The sequence below is a fragment of the Microplitis demolitor genome, chromosome 7 (genome assembly GCF_026212275.2).
Source record: "Microplitis demolitor isolate Queensland-Clemson2020A chromosome 7, iyMicDemo2.1a, whole genome shotgun sequence".
Lineage (NCBI taxonomy): Eukaryota > Metazoa > Arthropoda > Insecta > Hymenoptera > Braconidae > Microplitis > Microplitis demolitor.
This window is the reverse complement of record NC_068551.1, coordinates 19118070-19141339: the sequence shown is the minus strand read 5'-3', so window position 1 is coordinate 19141339 and position 23270 is coordinate 19118070. Positions and strand designations below refer to the sequence as shown.

Sequence of the window (23270 nt, the reverse complement as noted above, 5' to 3'; positions counted from 1 at the left end):
CTTCAGTAATGGTCGAGATTTTCCAAGTGGTCTAGTGTAGAGAGAGGGTACGGTAAATAAAATCTCTGGTCTCTAGATGGTTTAGTTCGAAGGCTTTAAAAAAAATTAAATACGCCTGTAGTATCCCGCCACGTGTTGAACAAACAGCGTCTTCACCGGCCGGCTTTTGAATTACTTTTAGTACAAATAATTACCATGTCGTGCTATCTGCGTCTGATTTTCCGAGTGTTAGCATGTGTAGGAAAATATTAAAGCAAGAACAGCTGAAATTGAAATCATAATCACATATATTTATACCATTGCCGTTGCTATTGATCATCCAGACCCGGAGCTATACCCGGACCTGGACGCTGTGCTGCGTACGCGGCGACTTCTGCTTAATAAATACCGTGAGATTGTTTATTTATTAAAATGGCGGTATTAACGGAAAATGAAGCGCATATACGTTATTCAATACTTGCTATTATTTGGATACTTTATTTCTGGGAGCTTTATTTGAGTTTGCGTCAGGTTAGTATTTTATTTTACAACACGTGGCATTTTGTTATCTATTATTTAATTATATATTTTTTTTTTTTATAATTATTTTTCGTTGCAGAGAAAATTGATGCAAACATTGACTTCACTGCCTACATCACTAGGTGGTTTGATGACTGAAGACTTGTATCAGAAAGCTAGAGTTTATGCGCTTGATAAAAATGCCTACAGCAATATTCATGATCTTTTTGCAACTACTGTCAATACGGTAAAAATTACATATTAAACATTAATTAATATTACTAATTACACCGCGAGTCAAAAATTGTTATCATCTAAAAAACAGGACAAATAATTTTATTTAAATTTTGTCCTTGCGCATGAAGACATTTTGAATTTTAGCTCATAGTTTATTTATTTAATCTTTTGATAATCGGCTGATAGATTTTATGATCGGCTTACTCATTTATCAATTTATCAGTTTAATACATGAATTTTTTAATATTACATTTATTTATTTTCTTTACTGTAAGGTAAGAGACCCAGTACCTGATCATTCATGTATTTGTATATTGATATTTACTAAATTTTATTGAGTACAGATATAAAAATACATGGAATGATCGGGTACTAGGTCTAATTTTTGGTTTCCTTTGACTATCCTTGATCTTCTTTACTTCTTAGCACTTCTTTTTTATCATTTATTGTTCATACTTCTTAGCGTATTTCACAATCGTCTTCACCGGCTGTCCAGAGCTGGTTTACTACTTCCTGAGCCAGCTGTTCTCCTTTATTTCCATCGCCTCCACGTTCTCGTGCCTTCTTTTCCCTCTTACTGCTGGACAGGATCAGTAGCTGAAGTCTTCCTTCGCAGCTCAAGCTCCTTTTCGTCTATTTCTATTTTCCCTCCCAAATTCTTTCTGCTTAATGAATTATTTAATATATATACTAAATTTTAATATCAGACATAAATTTATTTAACGGCATTTTCCTGTAAATTTTTTATTACTCAAGTTTTCAAGGCAACTAAACACTCAATTTAAATTATTTATTTATTTTATTCAATAGATCGTAATACTTACGTACGCATTTTATTATTACTGGCAATGGGGTCTCATGTTGACGGAATTCCTTGCTCTGGATACATCAAACGAAATAATAGTTAGTGCTTGCGTACTAATTATTATGAACACGGTATCGACAATTATTGACATGCCTTTTAAAATATACAACGTCTTCGTCCTCGAGGAAAAACATGGTTTTAATAAACAGGTAATTTTTAAATTAAATAGATTTAAATATTCAAAATAATTGATTAATAAAATAATTCATTTTTACAGACGGTGAAATTTTTCATTAGAGATCAGTTTCTGAAGTTCATGGTAGGTCAAATAATCGGGCCGCCATTGTTGTGCGGACTGGTGTGGATTATCAAAAACGGCGGGGACTATTTCTTCTTCTACGTCTGGATATTTACGGTAGCAGTTACACTCTTCATGTCCGTAGTTTATCCGGAAGTTATTGCGCCGCTTTTTGACAAGTACTCCCCGCTGCCGGAGGGCGAATTGAAGCAGAAGATTGAAGCACTAGCGGCGTCATTGAATTTCCCATTGTACAAACTGTACATTGTCGAAGGTTCCAAGAGATCTTCCCACTCCAACGCTTACATGTACGGTTTCTACAAGCACAAGAGGATTGTCCTCTTCGATACCCTCGTCAAAGAATACTCTCAGGCTAATGTTAATCCTGATGGCAAAGGCAAGGAAGATTACGGCTGTGAAGTTGACGAGGTACTTGCGATCTTGGTTCATGAACTGGGTCACTGGCAATACAGTCATACTCTCAAGGGCTTAGCATTAGCTCAGGTAATTTTTTTTCCACAATTAATTATAATAATTATTGAACATTAATTAAAATAATTCATTTGTTTATTTGCAGATAAGCTTTGTCATGAATTTTATTCCCTTTGCTAAATTATTGAACTGCCAGTCAATTTATACAGCTTTTGGTTTCACTGATTCCCAGCCAATTTTCATTGGACTCATTGTTGTCATGATGTATATTTTAACTCCTTTGAATACGGTAATTATTAATTTAATAAATCATTAATTAAATAAATTGATTTTAATCTAAAAAAATATGATAATTTCAGCTGTTTGGGTTCCTGATGACTGTAAACTCACGGCGTTTTGAATTCCAAGCTGATGCATTTGGTAAAAAACTTGGGCACGCTGCGGCATTAAAACGTGCATTAGTTAAATTGCACAAAGATAATTTATCATTCCCATTGTACGACAAACTTTACTCCGGATGGCATCATAGCCATCCACCTCTACTCGAGCGTCTTGAAGCACTTGATAAGTATGATTGATATGATGAAAAAAAATTTTCATTATTTGTGAGTAATAACAAAGAAAAAATGGGCATAATTGTCAATTGTTGTTGTGTACACATCAGTATACATTCTTAAAGTCCGTCATTTTTGTCATGTCATGTGTGTGTGAGTATAATTAATGTAATTATCCATAAAGATATTTTTTTCTTCCACAATATTTATAAACCGCGATACATTTTTTTTAATGCAACATTTCTTTATTAAAATAAAATTATTATTATAATTTATACATAAAAAAATAATTGTTCATCAGATAAAATATTGGTCCACGCGTTATTAAAATTAATGTACCAAAGATTTTACATATGTGAGTTTTTTAACGTACATCTCTTATATTTTATGTCTTTCATTACTTTTATTCTATTTCTCTAATTAATATTTCAGCAATAGCATTAATCCAAATCACAGCTCCAAACGCTCCTGCATCAACGTCATTTAAAAATTTCGATTGCTTTACATACGCAGCCCGTCCAGCTCTATAATTTATTATTTTAATAAATAATTATAAATTATTTCTTATAATTAATATCAAATATACATAATTTATATTACTTAGGAATCATTTGTTTCGTTAAATTACATCCTAATTTAGCTGCGTCGACAGTTTTTTTAATAACTACATTAAATTCAGCGTGAGTTAGTTGATCGGTAAATGCAGCACACGCAGGATTTAATGCGTCCAACTGAAAAAAAATTTTAAGTCTGCTTATTAATTACTGCTGTCAATAAATTAGTTGGCGAATAGAATAAGAATAAGGATAATAATCTAGGCTGGATTTCCATATGGATTTTTTTGGTAGACTAAGTAAAAAAAAACATGTCTCAAACCATCGTTCTATCGCCTGGCTCAGCTTTGCTGTATTTAATAACACCATTGATAGCAGATCTCCAAGCCTGTGCCCACAATTGAGGCCAACCAGCTTCCGCTTCTGAGTCTGCTAGCGCTGAAGCCGCTGTTGTAAACATCAAACTATAAACAGCTCCTGAAGTTCCTCCCATACACTCTTCTGCTATTTCTGACAGCTCAGTAAGCAATGAAACTGGATATGAAGTACTCAAAGTATCCATAGATTTTAAAATATCTGTTCGAATCATTTATTTAAATATCAGTTACTCAACTACCTTGTTTATTTATAACTCTGAAAAAAATTATTTACTGTCAGCTAATTTTTTGTGCGTGGAACCGCAGTCGCCATCACCGCAGCCACGGTCCAATGTATTTAATGTCTCTTCGTTATTAATAATTGCTTTGCATGCATTTATCAAACATTCCTTAATTATTCTGCTCTCTCGCTCATTTAATTTTGGACCAACAAAATTTTTTTTAAAATCTTTAGTATCAGGTACTTGCGCACTCGAAAATTTTTTATCAATGCAATTTAATGCAGGAAGACTGTAAGCACATCCTGGCCAGCAGGGTGCTTCCGTTGTGTCATCAAGACAATCAATATATAATTTTTTATATTCTTCTAGCAGTTTTAAAATAGATATATGAATCCCCGCAGCGTCTAATGATGTCATTAGTACTCCAGAATAAATTCTGCATACTTTTATATTTTTACTTCCTATAATAATTTTTAATATTAATAAAAAAATTATTATTATTTTTTTTTACTTACTCAGTTGCGTAACTATTTCATTGATGACGATTCCTTGTTCTAATTGACTTGTTCCCCCAAAATTATTTACCAAAACAGCAACCGAGTCATTACTGAGTAATGATAATGTTTGAGAAATAGTTTCCAGTAATATACCAACTACTTCAGATGCCTTTTTTATTTTTATTCTACGATATCCAGCTTCTCCATGGACACCAAGTCCTATTTCTATTTCATCTGCTGGCATATCGACCAGCATATTTTGTCCTGAAAAATATTTATTTAATTTACGACCAAGCTGAAATTTATCTAGGCAGATTTTAGTCTGCAGTTGATGAATTAAAATAAAAATTCTGGACTCGTTTTTTTAAAAAAAAAAGTGTCAGTACATTTGATCACAAGCTGCAGCAATATTATTATTATTTTTATTAGTCATAGATATGTTTTACAAAAAATAAAATAAATAAAAGCAAACCAGGTAAAGAACATGAGCGTAACCCAACTCCATAAGTTGCTATACAATCCGCTAGTATTTTAGCATGGTATAATATTTCATCAATACCATTTCCTCGTTCAGCCATTGCTCCAGTTATTTTAATAACAAATAATATACCAACAAGTCCTCGTTTGCCAGCACGACCTTGATCAGATTTCGGAATACTACAGTCATCTCCGATTATTATTTCTGAAATCTTTATAAAAACAATTTAATTTACCAAACTATCAAAACATATAAGTAAATATTATTGCTCATATATTTTATTTATTCAGTCAAACGACTAATTGATATTCATTTTCAAGGCTTCTGATAAGATGACTGATTACTTTTTGACAAAAATATATACTTGAGTTTCTTTAATCAATAAATATTTTTGAGTGTTTACATATTTTTTATACCTTGGGATGTTTTTGTCTAGCTTTTTCAATAGCTATTCCAAAATTCAAACAATCACCAGTATAATTTGGTATCACAGCCAATGTACCAGCTGAAGCAACAAATAAACAAATTAATTAAATATCAGATAATATGAATATATGAATTTACCATCATTATAAACTGAATTCAAAGCATGGAGAATATGATTAGGAGGTGGTGCAGCAAATACAGATCCAGCGACTGAAGCTGTCAGCATTCCGGTACCTACAAAACCAGCAGCAAATGGTTCATGTCCACTTCCTCCACCACTAATTATTGATACTTTATTTTTACGATTATTATACTAAAATAAGTAATATATTAATTAATTAACAAATGATACTCAAGTCAGCATTTTAATAATTTTTGGATTTATTCAGAAACAATAAATCATAAAAAAAAATATATTTTAAAAAATTGCACCCATAGATTTTTTAATTTTCTACATGTGTATTTTTTTAGTTTTTTTTTTTTTTTTGACGTTTATTAGTTGAAAAAAAAAATACGAAAATTCTTAATTGTCTATGTGTGAGTCCAACAGATATCTGAAAAATTTTAAATTAAAAATAAACTAATTAAAAAACATAAAAACAAAAAAATGCACATACTGAATTTAAAATTCTGTAAATGTGTATTTTTTTATTTAATTAAATTTACATTTAGTTCTCTTATTTAAAAATTGACAACTATCTGCTGTCACATTGATAATTGTCTTCTTCTAACTTTAGGATAAAAAAAACTTACATTCGCTATCAGAACAACATTTTTAGTCTGATGATGCTCCAATTTTGGATAAGCGCAACAAAGTCCAGATAACGTTTCACCAACAGTTGTGTCAACAGAATTAATCAATTGTTTACTTGACATTTTAGTTGCAATTAAAAAAAATAAAATGAAAATAAGAAAACAAAAAAAATTTTTTATGAATCGGAGCGACTTATTGCGCGGGCGTTAATGACTTCACTGTCCATTGAGTGAACAGCTGAGCTTACAATATATAGTTATGATCTTTGACCTTGATTGTCTAAGTAGAGGAAATATTTAGTGATCTGCCGGGGCAGTTTAGTCGCATCGTATTTTATTGGACCGTCTAGATCTCGGAGGAGAGATTGCGTGAGCGCATTTATAAAAAATACATAAAAAAATAATTATATGTTAAGTAAGTAATGTTTACATTTATATAAATGTAAATATATAAATATACACATGTATTGCATTAGTAGGTCATGTATCACAAGCAATTTGACTTTGATAAAATCATGTACGCATATTCAATACACGATAAAAAAGTAATCAATCGTAATGTCATTATCAACCTTTTCCTATACTTGTCTCATTAACTATAATTACTAGACATAAGTTTTATATATTTATATTTAATCATTATTCTATTTATTGAGTTTAAATATAAAGCTCTAGATAATTTTTACCTGCTCCAACGTCACTGTCTTCATTTTCTGATGCGCATGCGAGAATAGAAGGGACAAATATATGAGGAAATAGTTCGACTTGTTACAATTTTTGTTTAGTTTTACATTTACATACATAAACTCAACAATTAAATTAAGTACAGTATTTCAAAAAAAAAAAAAAAAACGCATTTATTTATGATACCGAAGTTAGCCGACGTCTAATAATTTTTTTATTCTTTTTTAAACCAGTAAATTAAAAAAAAAAAAATTTTCAAAAAATAGCACTTGAAGTTTTTTAAATTTTCTACACGTGCATTTTTTTTTTTTTTTAATTGATTTGTTAAAAAAAAAGTAATTTGAAAATTGCTAATTGCCTATTAACTTCAGTATCATTTTATTCAATTATTTAATTATCTAATAATTTTTAAGTGTAAAGTAATTTTAAAATTACATGCAATTAATGAAATAATTTAATTGTAAGAGTCGGATAAATATATGTAATTACAATTGAGTGCGTATGAACTTGTCATGTGTATATAATACATTATATTTGAATTGATATAATAATAATAATAATAGAGTGTTGAAAGATGGATGTAAACACGGATAAGTTTACTTGTTTATTGCCAAGTATTTACGTGTAAGTGTAAATCGCAATCCAGTACTGGTAAATAATAATATAAACATACGCTGACGTGGGGAGAGACCGCGGGAAATAATTTAAAAGAGAGTTAAATGAGATTAACTATTGCGCATAGTGATATCAGTTAGATTAGGGTGTGAGGATTGAGGTTTAATATGAAGTAATGATACTAGTAAAGCTTCTAATAGTATCAAGAGAAGAGAAGAGAAGGAAGAGACCGATGCCGAAGAGAGAGACAGGGCAATTGGGGGAGGAAGAGAAGGATAAAGAGACAAAGATCATGCTAACACCACGAATATAAAACGTCTTGATATATATATATACATATATAAATATATATGTGCGTCTCGTATAGTAGATACTGTGAGGTTTATTTGCAAGTAGTAGTTTTCAAACGACAATACATGTCGCGGTTGGTTCACCGCAGCAGTAGCATCTCGCAAGCCAGTCAGAAATAATCCTTGTGCTCGTGTTCTGTTGTGAGTTAAATATTTTTTATTTTATAAACTTACACCTTTTATATTCATTATTTTACTCTAAATCCCATTAATTTTTTTTTAAATTTCCCGCACTTGATATTAAAACTGCTGGTAATTATTTTCAGACAGATATATCATTGCAAATGTAAATATATAAATTTATCAATTGACGTACTGATAACTACAATAGTGATTAAAATTATTTTTTATTGGCATATTTTATTATCCGTCTGACACGTGCATCGATAATGCTACCGTACATTACGTTTTACTTTGCATATTTTAAATTATAATTCAAAAAAAATACATGATTTTTTTTTCAATACCATTTTGTTGTTGGCTTAATCTAAAATTACTAATTACTTCATAATCAATGGCTTAGTAATAAAGATAATTTCTTTCGTCATAATCTATTGAATCAACGAAAAAATACTCGAGTCAATTTAACTTAAACTTAATTATTTTTATATTTTTATTTTTTCAAAAATTTAATACGTCACGCTAATTATTTACCGGAAATTGGATTCTTTATTTTTTTTTTAAATTTTTATAAAAAAAATTTTTTTCATACTTTTTTTTTCTATAAAAAAAAATATTAATATTTAAAAATTTAAATTAAAAAGAAGCGGTCAATTAATTAAAAATTTATTTGAATTGAACGTCTGTTTAATTCGAACTCTGAAACTCAAGCAATATATCGTACGCATGTCATATTTTATATTACTCATATTAATTTAGTAAACAAATAAAGCAAGATATTTATATACATTGTATGTAGAGAGGTCTTTCTGAAAATTCTTTACACGATGGATCAATCAATAAGTCAATCAATCAATGAAAGTTTTATTAATAAAACAATCAGTGATTCTGATACAGAATATCGTTTAGATTAAACACTTGAGCCCTGACCCCACTCCAAGTAGACTTTAATTAAGACAAATAAAAAATAATTTAATAGGAAACTATTTTTAGGCCTACACAGTGGCAGATAAAATTCATCTGGTGGTTTTTTCATCAGTAATGTATAGAGCGAGTCATGACAGCGACTGATTATAATGAACCAAATGCTGATTTAGACAGCACAATGGCTCTCGACGACACAAAACGTTCAGCAGTAACCGGAGTAACAAATAATAAAGACGAATCGGATAATTTTAATAGTAATCATGATCAGGAAGAACGTAATCCATTCATTGGACAGCAATCTGTTGTTTTTTTAACGGATGAATACAAGTCGCAAAATTATTTCAGCAGCCAAAACTCTAAACTGAAGGATGCTCTTTCTAAGGATGACAAAATTTCGGCCAATCAAAATAATCCACCTGATGGCGGAATACGCGCTTGGATGATTTTACTCGGGAGTTTTATTATCAATGGAATTTTATTCAGTATTATTAATTCGTATTCTTTGATGCAAGTTCAGCTTACGGAAAAATTAAAAGATCTTGGGGAGACTAGCGCTGAAGCTAAAGCATGTAAGTTTATTTTTAATTTATTATCAATCAGCTAAATTTCGATTAAACCAGTAGCCAGCCACCTCATGTTCAATTATATCTATATATATTTCAAGCCAATGTCATAGGCCCGGTTGGCTACTGGTTTGGGGCTTCGTACTGCTACTCTTACCCTACACAAAAAAATTTCGGTGTTAAAATTGACCCGGTGAACTTTACACGCCCGTCTAGTGTATAATAGCAATAAAGAAGCCCAGTTATTAGAGTGCCCATAATAGAACCTTAGGATCACTTTTTCTGTCCCTCGGTCTCAGAAAAAAATGACTACTTTTTTAATTACAGAAGTTATTATTATTAATAATAATATATGAAGGCAGTCGACGCGATATCAGAATATCTGGGTTCGATTCCCGGACTAAGCTGTCATTATTTTTTCTCAATCTCTTTATAATAAAATTGAATTTACTCATAAAAATTAACAAGTTCATTATTAAATTGTCTTACGAATAAATATGTATATATATATATTGTTCGTGACGGTCTTGGTAATTTATTTATTATTTGACCTTTTATTATAAATTTATTTATTTGTATTTATATTTTTATTTTAAATTTATAAATTTATTACTGTCTGTCTCTCAACTACATTTTTATCAAAATTTTAAATTATTCAATACTTTGATATTTATTTTAAAAAAACAATGCAATCAAAATTTACGACTTAAAAAATAAAAGTTTCAATGAGTAATTACTTATTTTTAGAATCATTTAATTATACTATTATCTTAAAGTATTTATTTTTAAAATAAACGACCTTATTTTTTATTTATCTGCTTAAAAATCTGAGCTTTTAAAAAACAAAGCGACTTGTACTTGATCAGCAGGCAGTAGATTTTTATAATAAAATAAAGTAAGATAAAACGTGTATAAATTGGTCACTGAACTGTGCTCGAGGATATCTCGATTATTTTTAAATTAATAGGCAACAATAGATATTTTTTTCCCATATTTCGTTGTAAAAAACTGTATTATAATATTATAATTATATTAATTACAGTATTTGATAACGGAATATCGGAGTGTTTTGACCTCTCCAACGTTATATTTATTGTGCTGCGATTTTATGTTTGACATATCTCTTGATTTGTCTTAGTAGACACATAATTTGTCTTAAATAATATATTTATAAATCCACTGCTCACTGGGAGGCAGAGAGTACTCACAATTATTAGACAATTGCAATCAATTAATCTCATAATAACTGACTTATTTTTAAATTAACAATGACGGATTAACGTTAACGACTCGGAACACTTGGGTCAACGGGACCCACCTACTCATATATAAATATAAATATTACTGTCATTTTTTTTTCTTTTCTAATTAATTATTATTTAATATTTTTATATTACGAAGACCCAATGAACTGTAACACGATTTAACATGTGTTGAGATAATAAAACATGATGTGTCATTACTGTGTATATTAATTCATTTATATTTAATTAACTTCAATATTTAAAGGAAAAAAATTTCATAGGCTATAAAAATTACTCTGGAGTAAATAGGGAGGTTTTCAGATTAATGATTTCGGAGTAATCGATCTGGCGATCTGTCTTTGTTGTACTTGCGCAACAAATAGAAGCTTTGCCCGCGTTTTTTTTAAACAAATGGACATTTTTGGAAAATGAAAACATAGATTGCTAGATTATAGAGTAATTCGGGCTTACTCTTATCGCCCGTTATCCTACTAATTAAAACTCAATTTTTATTAATTATTTTTATTTTTTAGCACTCGTTGGTTCACTCACAATAGGGACGACTTTTTTTTTATCACCAATTGCTGGTATTCTAACTGATAAAATAGGTATACAATTAACAACATTTATCGGTGGGTTATTAGCATTTGCTGGGATGTTATTGTCTTCAATATATTGCGAAGATGTAATTATTATTTTTCTATTTTAATTAATTTTAAGGAAACTACTACCTGTCTAATTTTAAAGCCCAGTAAAATCAATTTTTTTATTTGATTGAAATTTGTCATAAAAAAAAATATATGAAATATTACAGACTACCCAATAAATTAAAAATAATTCATGAACTTTATGCATGTCCATTAATTTTAAAAAAGAGCGCGCATATATAAAAAATATTTTTAAATAATTTTTTTAAAAACATAAATAAAAAAATCTGTTATTCAGAAGGTAGTGGTTACTTTAATAAATTGACTAATGACTGGTGAATTAATATTTGAAAATAATTGCAGGTGGTAATATTATGTTTAACTTATGGTATTATGTATGGAACGGGCGCAAGTTTAGCATACACACCAAGTTTAGTAATTTTGGGACATTATTTCAAACGGCGCCTTGGTCTTGCCAATGGGATTGTAACTGCTGGAAGCTCGGTATTTACATCAATAATGCCGTATGTAATGAGCGCATTACTCGATCGCTTTGGAATGGTCGGAGCTTTGAGAAGTCTGGCTATACTTACTCTAATAATAATGTTGTGCGCAGTTCTTTTCAAACCCATATCAAGTAAGTACAGAAAAAAATAATTTCTTCGCGCGAAAAATTTTCACTTGATCCTAGAAATTTATTTCAAATTTATAACTCATTTTTAATCATAACTATAATAAACTAATTTGCTAAATAAATTTTAAATTTCAGTGAAAGAAAAATCATCTGTCAAAGACAAATCAAGTTCTCAAGATCCAAAATGTAAAAAATCTACGATCAACTTATCGATTTGGAAAAAAAAACGTTACGTTGTTTGGGCTAGTGCTATTCCATTGGCATTATTTGGGTTTGTTATTAATTCAAAAATACTTTTTTTATTTTTTTTCTTTATTAATTAAACAATTTTAAATTATTTAGTTACTTTGTGCCATATGTCTATATCGGGTCGTTTGTAATTAAAAGTTTTGGAAAAGAATTTAATAGAAAAGTTCCAGTAATGTGTATTGGAATAACATCAGGAGTTGGTAGATTAGTATTTGGTTACATCGCTGATTTACCGCGAGTCAATAGAATTTTATTACAACAGGTATTTTTCAATTTATGTTTCTTGAAATAAAATTTTTCGTTCCTTTTTGTAAGACATCTCTATGACTTCTTAAAGTAGCATCTGTTGCACCCCATCAATCTCAAATTTGACTTATTGATTGATATTCTTTAAAAACAATATATTTAATTATATTTTCAGATATCATTTATCAGTATTGGAATACTTACAATGCTTTTGCCATTAACTCCGCCATATTATTCAGCCTTAGTAGTGATAGCTCTTTTATTTGGACTATTTGATGGATGCTTCATATCGTTGTTAGGCCCAATAGCGTTTGATATTTGCGGTAAGAGCGGTGCGACTCAAGCTATTGGATTTTTATTGGGGATATGTTCAATACCATTAACTGCTGGTCCACCGATTGGCGGCTTGTTAATTGACCACACAGGTGATTATTTATAAAATTATTTATTTGAAAATAAAATAAATTGATATTTATTATTATTGTTATTAGATTCCTATACATTGACCTTTATTGTTGCTGGTATTCCTCCAATAATTGGAGCGATTGTAATGTTTGCTATTAACTGCGTCAAAGAAGATAAAGTTGAAGAACCAGATAAATTAGAAGACGGATCTATAAATGCTGATTGCTGTCTTGATGGTAATTATTTTTATACTTTTTAATATAATTTAATGCCCGTATAACAAATTTTATAATTAATATTTAAATTACAGGAATAGCAAAAAAAGGATTCGGTTCTATATCAAGACTCAGTGGTGGCAGTGTTCAGTTGGAAGGTAGGTCATATAGAAATTCAAAACAACTTGTACGAGCAAACTTGTCTGCAAATGCAACTCCTACGAGATTTAAGTCTAGTTTGTACAATTCTACCCACATAATACGATCTTCTGATCATCATTGTCCGGCAGCGGCTAATAATTCAACAATCTTCAATAATTATAATAAGCATTACTTGTGTAAACAATATGACTGTGATTACTTTTCTCCCGCCGCTGCCATGTACTCAGAAAGTCTGCCATTATTAAATCAAGACTTGAGACATACAAGAAAATTATGACTCCTATTAATTACTAAAATTATTATTTTTTTTTAAACACTTTACGACGCTTTCTTTGTACTTTACACTATTTTTATGAAGCTTTTGCTTACTTTTATATTCAAACTTTACAACAATAATAATAATTATTATTATTATTTTAACTTTCATTGTTTTATTTATTTTTCATTTAAACTTTTCTTCTGTTAATAAAATATCTTTTTTACTTTTATATTTTATTAGAATTTTTCTTCCTCTCCTCTTTATTTTCTTCATCTATTAAATTTTTTAAATTATCACCATCACTACTTATTTTATTGATCAATATATACTTAAATATTTTTTTCAGAAGATTAACGATTGGATTTATTATCATGTTAAGAAGTTATGGCACACGGAACCTGCTGCACCTTGCGATATCGATTAAAGTCTACAACTTTACAATACGCGAGGATACTTAATGCTATTTTTCACCGTTTGCTCAATATTTTAAATTCCATATTAATTGCCGCATTTATTTTCATTACTTTAAAACTCTACTCGAGTTATGATTTTTTTTTTCTTAATAAGTTCTGTTCTATGCATTATTTATAAAATTAATACTAGATCAGTATCAATAATTTTGTTTAATATTTTACTATCGATAAAAAAAATTATTTAATACTGTTATAAATTTTAGAAACATATATATAAAAATCAAATGAATCACACTGTAAAAAATGTTGAGTGAATATGAATTTAATTTAAATTCAAATTTACTCCGGCACTCAGTTTCGGAGTTTTAAAAAATAAATTACTTCGCAGGAGTAAATAAGGAGCATTTACTCTGATTCGGAGTTTTAATATTAAACTAAACTTTTTTTAGGAGTAAATTTTACTCCGATAATAAATAAATAGTCATACACGCATTTACTCCGGATTTACTCCGTAAATTTTTTACAGTGTACTTTATAGTCTAATGCACAAAGAATTTTTAAAAATCAAAGTACAAAATATTTTTTTATTTTAAAAAAATTATTTTTGTAGATTCAAATATATATATATATATATAATTAAAAAAAAAAAATTAACAATAATTATGGGAATAAATAATTAATAATAATGGGGATATATTAATATAAGTACTTAAATATTAATGGAAATAAATATAAATGCATGTTATTAATTATTTAAAATTAAAGTTTATAATTGAATATGCTTTTGAAAAATAAAAAATATTAATTTTTAATCCATGCTATTTATTTAATGTCAATATATGATTGCAGCAGAATGTAATTGATGAATATTTATTTACTGATTGGAGCGCAGATATAAAAGCTCACGTGTTTTATAATTTTAATGTAATATATAATAAATAAATGGGTTCGGTGATAATCGTGAGCTTTCGGTAAAGATCATAAGCGGCGTCGCGACGCCTGGTCATGCAGCGACGGTAGCGGCAAATAGTCGGTCACAATCCACCGACGCGTTTAAACATATATTGGGATCACATTGCGCGGGTTCTTAATATAATACATTAACTTGGTGGCGTGCTATCTCCCCTGGGTTTCGAATTTATAAATATATAGATATATATATATATATATATTTTAAATAAAGTTACAAGTTTAATATATTATTCTCACGCGTAGTTATTTTTATCAGCGAGTTCTGTGAGGATGAATTCCTCATGGTTTAAATAAACCCACCAAAGTTAAATATCTTTTTAAAACATCGGTGTACATCATACGTCCTCGCTACAATGATAACTCTATTTATATTTTTAAACTTTTATCCGCCAAAAACAATCTTTTAATAAATTTCACACCGACTTATCATGCATCGCTCAGATAATTAAACACAAATATCTGGTGGTTTGAATTTAAATTGTGCGCGCTTTGCTGTAAGTGAAACTTAACTTAGTAAATACATTGACAATTTAAGTGTACTTACTACACATGTACTTTGGTATTATTTATCAGTAGTGCGCAAGTGAGTGATTAATTAAGTGTCTGAGTGATGAATAAACAATCGTCTCTATTATCCGGCGCGGGTAATATTGAAAAATCGAAAACTAAAGTTAATTTAAATAATTGTAGTAATTCAACAGTTAATATAAAAAAAGAACCATCTGAAGATGAAATTAAGGTACTAATTTTTTAAATCATAATGTCAAGTAGTAACAGACAGTAATTGACAAGTAATGACGTTTATAAATTATTTAAAAATTAATTTTTTTTAAAGCATGATGTGACAGAATGCATTTGAAAAGTTTATGTTTTACGTATTCTATACTTATATATATATATATGTAGATAAGCTATATAGTATATGTATATATATCTATGTGAGAAGAGAGAAGTAGAGTCTCGTGTTACACTTCTCCTTCGCCTGATTTATTCGGAATCATAATAGGCTGAAACGCAACACCAACGGCTTGCCTCTCATCATTATATACCTTTTACCTTGTATGTTCACCTGAGCGTGTTTGGTTTCTTATACTCATGTGTCTATATCTCGTCGATTTTTACATGCTGCACGACATATTTCAAACTCAATACGTCTTTGGTCTTTCAGTCTTTGCCTGTAATTATCTCGTTAAAGCCACCTCTCGACTCAAACTTGGATGAAAGTTAAAGTCATTAAACAGATTAATTATTTGGGATAAATAATCTACGTCAGAGCTACAAACTCGTACTTAAAATCTGTTTTTTAATAGACCAAACACGTGCTGACGCAAAGTCTTAAATAAACCCTCGGTTGCTAATGTACAGGAATAGTCTCAAATCTTTGAACCTCTTAAATATTATATATTTTTTATTGTTTAAATTTTAAGTGATGATAAGTTGCTTTGGCTTTTGGTTAATTAGAAAATAACAGTATTTTATTTTTCGCTAGTTTGTAAAAAAAAAAAATAAGTAATTTGTGCATGATAAATATCCGTACAAAAAGCTTTTCGTGCTTGAAAAGTTTACGAAATTACAGTGTATGGGACTACTCGTGTATACTTTCGTGGCATCTCCACTGTACACCATCAGCCGCAATGCAGCCTGTTCGATTGCTAGTTAACGCGGGAAATAAATACTACATATACAATTAAAACATTTGTTTTTATTTTATATTCTCTATTAATTAACGCTGAGTTTACAAGGGCACCGGTAATTTTTTTTAAAACGCAAGAATATTTTTTAGAATTTTTTTTACTTTGTTGCCAATCATTTATTTTATTAAAGCTCATATTTATTAATTTTAAATTTTTGAATAATGGCGCGTTTTTTATTTTCAAATTTACATGACAAAAATTATAATTTCGCAAGATTATTTTTATTTTTTATTTTCAAATTTTTCAGCAAAAAATAATTTTATAAAAATTGACGACGTATTTATTCAATCAGATTGGAGTAAAATTTACTGCGAAGAGGAGTGATTACTCTTATTTTTTTTACAGTCTATAAATATATAAGTTACTATTATTTGTAGATTAAACGAGAACAAGTCAAGTGTATCATATCGAGAAATACAAGACCGCCTTCAGCGTAAATCAGTAATTCAAGATCTTGCAAATGATCCTTTGGAAACTATAACATCGTCCGCAATTGTATTATGTTCTATAGAAACATACATACATATACTTATAAAGTCTGTAGGAGTTACATGATTTGAAATGACCAGAGTAATGATATCCACTGTCCACTTGTACGTTAAATTTAAATATTGTCCCACGTGTGTCTTACCTGTAATTACCAGCTAACAAGCGAAGTAAAGCAAATAATAAATGTACAAGAGCTCTGAGTATCAAAATTTTAGTAACTCGATCCACTCGTCTCTTATTATATTTTGACATACGTTATTAAATATTAAAATATGCTTGCGTTACTTTACATTACGTTTGACACGTCAATGTCTTAAATCATGATCATGATTTTTTTTTGTTTTAAAATTATAAAATTTTTTTTTACTTTACTATACGGGAATATATCTCATATAACAAACTATGGTATAGACAGCCGGTTATCTCGGATTTCATGTGCATCATATATACGTAATATGAAACTTTAAGTCTGTTGTATAATAACAATAATTATTATTTATATATTAATAATTATTTTAAATTTACTAATTGCTTTATAATTTTTTTTTCTGGATTAATTAATTATTAATTTTCATTGTAAAAAATTTTCGGAGTTTATTTATTTAATTTCCTTGGAGTAAAAGTCAGATTACTCTGAAATCACTTCATATTAAACTCCAGAACTTCAAGTGATGGAGAAAATTCGAATTTAAATAAAATTCGAAATTTCAAAAAAATTTTTTTTCACCCCAAGAAAATTTAAGCAGTAGCAGACAAATTTAAAATTATAAATAATTAATAAAATAAAATTTTAAAAATTTCAAAATTAATAAGTGCATTTTTTTAAAATTTAAAATTTGTCTTCTGCTACATTAACATTCGTGAAATTTTCTTGGCGCGAAAAAAAAATTTTCGGTTTCAATTCATAATGCAAAATATTTGCGCCTTTTTTTTGTGTGTTAAAAATTTAAAAATATGTATTTAGAAAAAAAATTTTGAAATTTAAAATCTACATGGTAGGCATTATTTATAACCGATTGATACGAAAGGATGAGAGATGAGTAAAAATGGCCCGTTGCACGCGCTGTAATTGAAACCGCTCGTCGTCGACTAATGGATTGATCCGAACGTTATATGCGATATTCCTGATGATACCTATATCTATTTCACATTTGTTCTCTCTTGCTCCGCGGAAATATTATACATGTATGTATACTGAATACGGTGCACAGTATATTCCATTAAGGTGGGGCAAATATGATATTTAAAATAAAAATTAAAAACAATAACAAAATAAAAAATAATAAACGCAGCTGTAAATAATAAATAATATTAATTTGAATAAAAATATTTTTTTTACAGGAGTATGCTGCCAAGGCAATGAGCGAATTATTAGGCTGGTACGGTTACGGCAAAGTTGACAGTAGATGCACACGTGGTCTCAATTTAAATCATTTCGCTACAAGACCACGGGGAGTTTATCAATCAGTATCTCGACAATCAGCATCAGACAGGGTAATTAATTACGCAGATGATAAAGGATCAAGCAGGTCTATAAATTTACAAAGTAGGTCATCAAAGTCACCGCAGTCGCGAATGTCACGGTCACCAGTTAATAAAACTAGCAGCACTTCATCTAAAGACAATCAAGGAACTGCAACAAGTCCTAAAGTTATTGAAAATAGTGATTCTGCTTCAGATACTCCAGGTAATTATTATTATTATCACACTACAAAAAAAATTTCGAAGTGAACGCGGATTAAATCCAGAGAATGCGAATCGGCTGCCCGATTTCAAAACACAGTAACTGACATAAAAAATTTTGAAATATGAATTGAATCATATTCCTAAGACTCCACTGGAACTGAAAATATTAAGAAGTCGATTTTTAAAAATTTGTCCCTTACTGAGTTTCGAAATCAGGCAGCCGAGGAGTTTTTTTTTTTTTTTAATAAAACTCCAGAACTCCAACGGAGTAAATTTGGAGTGAAATAAAATCCGCAATCACTTCCATTTTTTTGCAGTGTAATTATTTTCTAGTGTAAGCTTTAATTGAAAGTTTTAAGTTGCAATAATTACCGTAACACAATTACATGAAGACATCTTACGTAGAGATAGTTGGGCAAATAAGAAGCTCTTAAGTTAGATAATAACATACCACAAGGGGCGTAAAGCTCATCATCCTTGCTCTTCGGTGTTCATAACATCATACACTGTTAAAGTGTGAAACCTGGCAAGTGCTCAATTAATATACCAGCATCTTACTTAACGAACAAGCCTTTGCGTTAAATATCCGACAACTTTCAAGGACCACAATGCACTAGACTGTGCTTAACTAGTTACAGCTAAATTATTTTAGCTAAACTTTGCAAGTGATTAATGACAGCGTCTTGTTCAACAACTATGTCTCTATCTACATATTTCTATTATTAAAAAAAAACCTTTTATTTTATAAATATAATTATTTCATCAATATGACATATATATCAATACTAGCACGAATACTTTTGATTAATTCATTAATTAAAAAAAAAAATATCTAAATTATTTTTCGAGTACACGAATTAAAATCTATACATTTATATATCAGGAATAGCATTAGGTAACTTGATACCATTTTCTGCTGCGGATTTAAATACTCGTTACATTTGCTGTACTCGAATACACGAACCTCCACTACATATTATATATTTATAATATAACAAAAAACAAGTTTCAGATTTTATTTATCAAGCTTGCATGACTCGAACAATAAAATAAAATAATTATTTGCCTTGCAAGTGATAATTAGAACTAACTATATATAAATATATTGATAGAGTTAAATGGGAGTAAATATATTTGTTGGATACTAGTATAATTTAAATATGTAATCGAAGAACGTGAGTACAAAAATTATTTTTAGAATTCCGTAACTGTTCTGGTACTGTCATCATCAGCAGACTCGTGTTATGTATATTCTGAGTAGTAATTCTAAACGAGAATGGCATAGAGTTTAAACAACGCAACACTATTGGTATTAAGTTTAGTTTATTATTTGTTTAGGCTTTTAAATTTAATTATGTGTACTATCGATACCAGAAAAATACACTTGGTCAGTACGCCAGTAAATAAATATGAAGACCGTGTCCTGAAACTTAAATTCGGGAGCATAAGTTTGTTTTTTCAAACTCAAACTTTTTCTATTTATAGACAGCGACGATTAGGAGAAAATTTGAATTTTATTTGAGTTCGAATTCACTCCGATTTGAATTCGAAGTAATTATGGATTTTATTTAAATTCAAATTTATTCCGTCAGAGTTCCGGAGTTCAAAAAAAAATCATTCCGCATTCGGAGTAAACAGAAAATTTTTTGATACACATTCACTTGAATTTAGAGTTTTAGTTTTAAAATTCCTTTCCTTCGGAGTAAATTTTACTCCGAGGGTATTAAGTAAAAAGTCATCCACTCCGACTATAATCCACGTATTTTTTGAGTATATAGATGTATATAATATACTATAAATGAGAATGAAATAAAAATAATATGAGACAGTTTGTACATTTGAATCCAGCTTCGCTTGATACTCTAGTCGAGTCCAGTCTAATCTGCTCTTCACTCGACTCTGGATTTCTATAAAGCAATAGCAGGTTTGCTGGAGACTGGCGACTGCAGATAAACTGGATGCTGGATCTGATAGATAGATAAAATAGATAGTATAGAGCAGTGCTTGAAATTCTAGACGCTCTGTAGGTCTCTGGTGTACTGGAAAATGGTTCGTATAAGCAAAAGGAGTCGAGACGCTTGTCTCCGTCCCAACGTATCGTTTCTACTGAGCTCTCATCTGGTTGACGACGACGAGGAGGACACAGGAGAGGAATACCTGTAATTATTTACAGAACAGTATAGAATAAACTCGATATTTGATACCGTGTAGTGTAAAATTGGGCTTTGGTTCAAAGGTAAAATTTATAATAATGCCCATGTACTTGTACTTGTACATTTACTTTTAATTTTTAATACTTTTAGTGATATTATATAACATTTATAAATATAAATATAAATATGTATATATTTATTTCATGAGTAAAGTCATATTATTCACGTGAAATGTTAATAATACTATTGAACTAACAAACTCAAAATATATGAGTGTATAACAGCAGGAGGGGGAGGAACTGGGCATGGGTTCGTGTTCCGTCGTAACGCGATATGACGCGAAACAAGATCGCGCACGCACTTGAATTTCATGATGCCGAATCTTACCCGTGCTATTGTTGGTTTTATTTTGTTGCATCAACCTGCTGGGTTATTATGTTCAAATATAATTTTACTATTAATTAATTATTTGTTTGTTTGTTTCTACAATTAATTAGCCGGCCGATTAATTCGTTGATTGATTTGTGTCATAGATCGTTCGACGTCATGCTCATGGTGCGGACGTACTGGCGGCACATGGGAACCAGTAAGTGTGTCATTGGCTTGCGAAGGTACCAGCAATTCTGGATTCACTAATTCCAATAGATTTTGCAGCGAGGCTTGTTTTGCTGCCGGTAGACGCGCGGCTTTTAAACGAGCGCGAACTTGCGATTGGTGCCGGCATGTCAGACATTCCGTTAGCTACGTCGATTTTCATGTAAGTTAACTAAAAAATTTCATTTTATTATTTAATAATTTTTTACGGATGTTCATTTTACCCTTCATAAAAGTTTTTTAAAATTAATTATAAATAGTAATAATAATAAATTTTTCTATGGTTTATTTTACAGGATGGTGAAAGCCAGCTTCAATTTTGTAGTGATAAATGTTTAAATCAATATAAAATGAACATATTTTGCCGGGAAACACAAGCGCACTTGGCATTGCATGGAATACCAAGTGCATCACCTACAAGTCCAAGTAGCGGTGGACTGATAACACCGGAGCTCTGGCTAAGAGACTGTAGATCCGCACCCCCTAGTCCAGATGACGAAGCGCTTGTCGTTGACGACGAACCCAGTGATTGGCCGAGTACCTGCGACAAACCGGAAGATGAATCTCACTTAACAAAAAAAAATACCAATGACAGCTGCTTGCAGTCGTCTGACAATAGAAGTAGCAGCAGCAGTATAAATACCAATAACCCAAGTAATGGTAAACTGGACGTGGTGTACGTTGATGACGATGAGAATGTTGAAGAAGCCATCAGAGAGTCGCTGAAAGATGAGGAGAGCCGCAGATTACAGGAACGTATCACCGAGTCATCTAAATCATTATCAAGTACGGAGTCGTCTCACGTTTCAATTACTCCTGGTATCTCTCTGAATAATAACAACAGTTCGACGATTAAAAACTGCAGGAGATCAACGAGTTCCTCACCTGAAAGTTGTAAGGAATCGCCGCCAACGAATTGTTCGAGAGAAGGAACGATATTTATTAAGGATGTGAGAAAGTTGTTGGTAAGAGATGCAGTGAAACGTCAGCCGGGTTATCGATCGCGTCGAGTTTCAGGTAAACCTATGTGGCTTCCAGAGCCTCATCATTATCATCAGCACAATTATAGTCACTATCCAATGGGATTTAACGCAGCCAAAGGGTTCACGAATCCCGCCGCGCATAAGATGCCATTGCAATTCACAAGAAGAAATTATTCCGAAACTTGTTCGCCGCCTCCGTCAACTGGATCTCCGTCGTCTCTCCACCCAGGTGCTGCCAAAGTTTCAAATACTCAGGGAGGATTGTTGCCACCGGTCACTGTACTAGTTCCTTACCCAATTCCTATACCAATACCTCTGCCTATTCCCATTCCCATTCCGTTATTCGCTAAATTTTTCAACTCGAGAAATACAGACACTGAAAAAACGAGCCCTTGTACAAATGGAGACTCAGTAGGTCCTCAAGATCTCTCTCGACGCAGTCAGTCTTTACCGCAAGCCAATAGTCCGAATTTGTCTAGTGAAAAATTAATAAATCTCTCGGACTCATCTACCTCGTCGTCGCCAGTTCTGTCCTCAGCTTCAACGGGTCCGTCTTTTTTCGCGACTGCTCCCAAACTTCAAACGCCAGCGGTGAGAAATACAACTCCCAGACCCCTGAGGAAACGAAGACGGCTTACATCCGGATCCTCTGATCAGGATCTTAGACTGAAGCGACGGAGTAAATTTGTACCAGTTTAAATTTTAAATTTGTTATAATTATAGAAGTTGTTTTTTTTTTTTAAGTAATTACTTGTGTTTTAATTCAAAACGCAAGTAGTCTGTTTTTTTTTTATTTTTATCTAGTGCTTTGAGATAAATATACGTGATGCTCTGTG

General features: G+C 30.5%; 3 protein-coding genes across 6 annotated transcripts; 2 read left to right on the top strand and 1 right to left on the bottom strand.

Annotated features, from left to right (window-relative positions):
• The first annotated feature begins 230 nt into the window (after positions 1-230).
• Positions 231-3423, top strand: LOC103575264 (CAAX prenyl protease 1 homolog). Its single transcript, XM_008554982.3, has 7 exons — positions 231-510; positions 599-745; positions 1546-1749; positions 1818-2342; positions 2416-2559; positions 2630-3179; positions 3257-3423. Exons 1-6 carry the CDS (start codon positions 412-414, stop codon positions 2846-2848), a joined length of 1338 nt encoding a protein of 445 aa, XP_008553204.1. The 5' UTR covers positions 231-411; the 3' UTR covers positions 2849-3179; positions 3257-3423.
• LOC103575246 (triokinase/FMN cyclase) lies at positions 3172-8074 on the bottom strand. Of its 4 annotated transcripts, none has more exons than XM_053740965.1 (9): positions 7954-8074; positions 5516-5611; positions 5368-5456; positions 4946-5162; positions 4492-4737; positions 4030-4437; positions 3701-3954; positions 3425-3555; positions 3172-3348 (listed from the first exon to the last, which is right to left on the bottom strand). In XM_053740965.1, exons 2-9 carry the CDS (start codon positions 5601-5603, stop codon positions 3228-3230), a joined length of 1554 nt encoding a protein of 517 aa, XP_053596940.1. In that variant the 5' UTR covers positions 5604-5611; positions 7954-8074; the 3' UTR covers positions 3172-3227. The 4 variants fall into 4 exon arrangements, with proteins under 4 accessions (XP_053596940.1, XP_008553193.1, XP_008553178.1 ...); XM_008554971.2 differs by lacking the exon at positions 7954-8074 and adding an exon at positions 6817-6861; XM_008554956.1 differs by lacking the exon at positions 7954-8074 and adding an exon at positions 6131-6810 and having other exon boundaries at positions 5516-5690.
• LOC103575271 (uncharacterized) lies at positions 6910-23252 on the top strand. Its single transcript, XM_053740966.1, has 12 exons — positions 6910-6953; positions 7228-7920; positions 8893-9395; positions 11167-11318; positions 11644-11917; positions 12050-12185; positions 12257-12425; positions 12585-12834; positions 12901-12977; positions 18588-18705; positions 21391-21614; positions 21748-23252. The coding sequence occupies exons 3-12, from the start codon at positions 8957-8959 to the stop codon at positions 23131-23133; spliced, it is 3225 nt and encodes a 1074-aa protein (XP_053596941.1). The 5' UTR covers positions 6910-6953; positions 7228-7920; positions 8893-8956; the 3' UTR covers positions 23134-23252.
• Positions 23253-23270: the final 18 nt, after the last annotated feature.

Bases quoted from the DNA above. Each gene is read 5' to 3' on its own strand.
- LOC103575246 (XM_008554956.1), bottom strand. From the start codon at position 6,253: ATGTCAAGTAAACAATTGATTAATTCTGTTGACACAACTGTTGGTGAA. The intron at 5,691-6,130 runs GTAAGTTTTTTT...TACTTATTTTAG, and splicing joins ATGTTGTTCTGATAGCGAAT to TATAATAATCGTAAAAATAA. The intron at 3,556-3,700 runs GTTTGAGACATG...ATTTTTTTTCAG, and splicing joins AGCCAGGCGATAGAACGATG to TTGGACGCATTAAATCCTGC.
- LOC103575271 (XM_053740966.1), top strand. From the start codon at position 8,957: ATGACAGCGACTGATTATAATGAACCAAATGCTGATTTAGACAGCACA. The intron at 12,186-12,256 runs GTTTGTTATTAA...TAAATTATTTAG, and splicing joins ATTCCATTGGCATTATTTGG to TTACTTTGTGCCATATGTCT. The intron at 12,426-12,584 runs GTATTTTTCAAT...TTATATTTTCAG, and splicing joins ATAGAATTTTATTACAACAG to ATATCATTTATCAGTATTGG.
- LOC103575264 (XM_008554982.3), top strand. From the start codon at position 412: ATGGCGGTATTAACGGAAAATGAAGCGCATATACGTTATTCAATACTT. The intron at 2,343-2,415 runs GTAATTTTTTTT...GTTTATTTGCAG, and splicing joins AGGGCTTAGCATTAGCTCAG to ATAAGCTTTGTCATGAATTT. The intron at 2,560-2,629 runs GTAATTATTAAT...TGATAATTTCAG, and splicing joins TTTTAACTCCTTTGAATACG to CTGTTTGGGTTCCTGATGAC.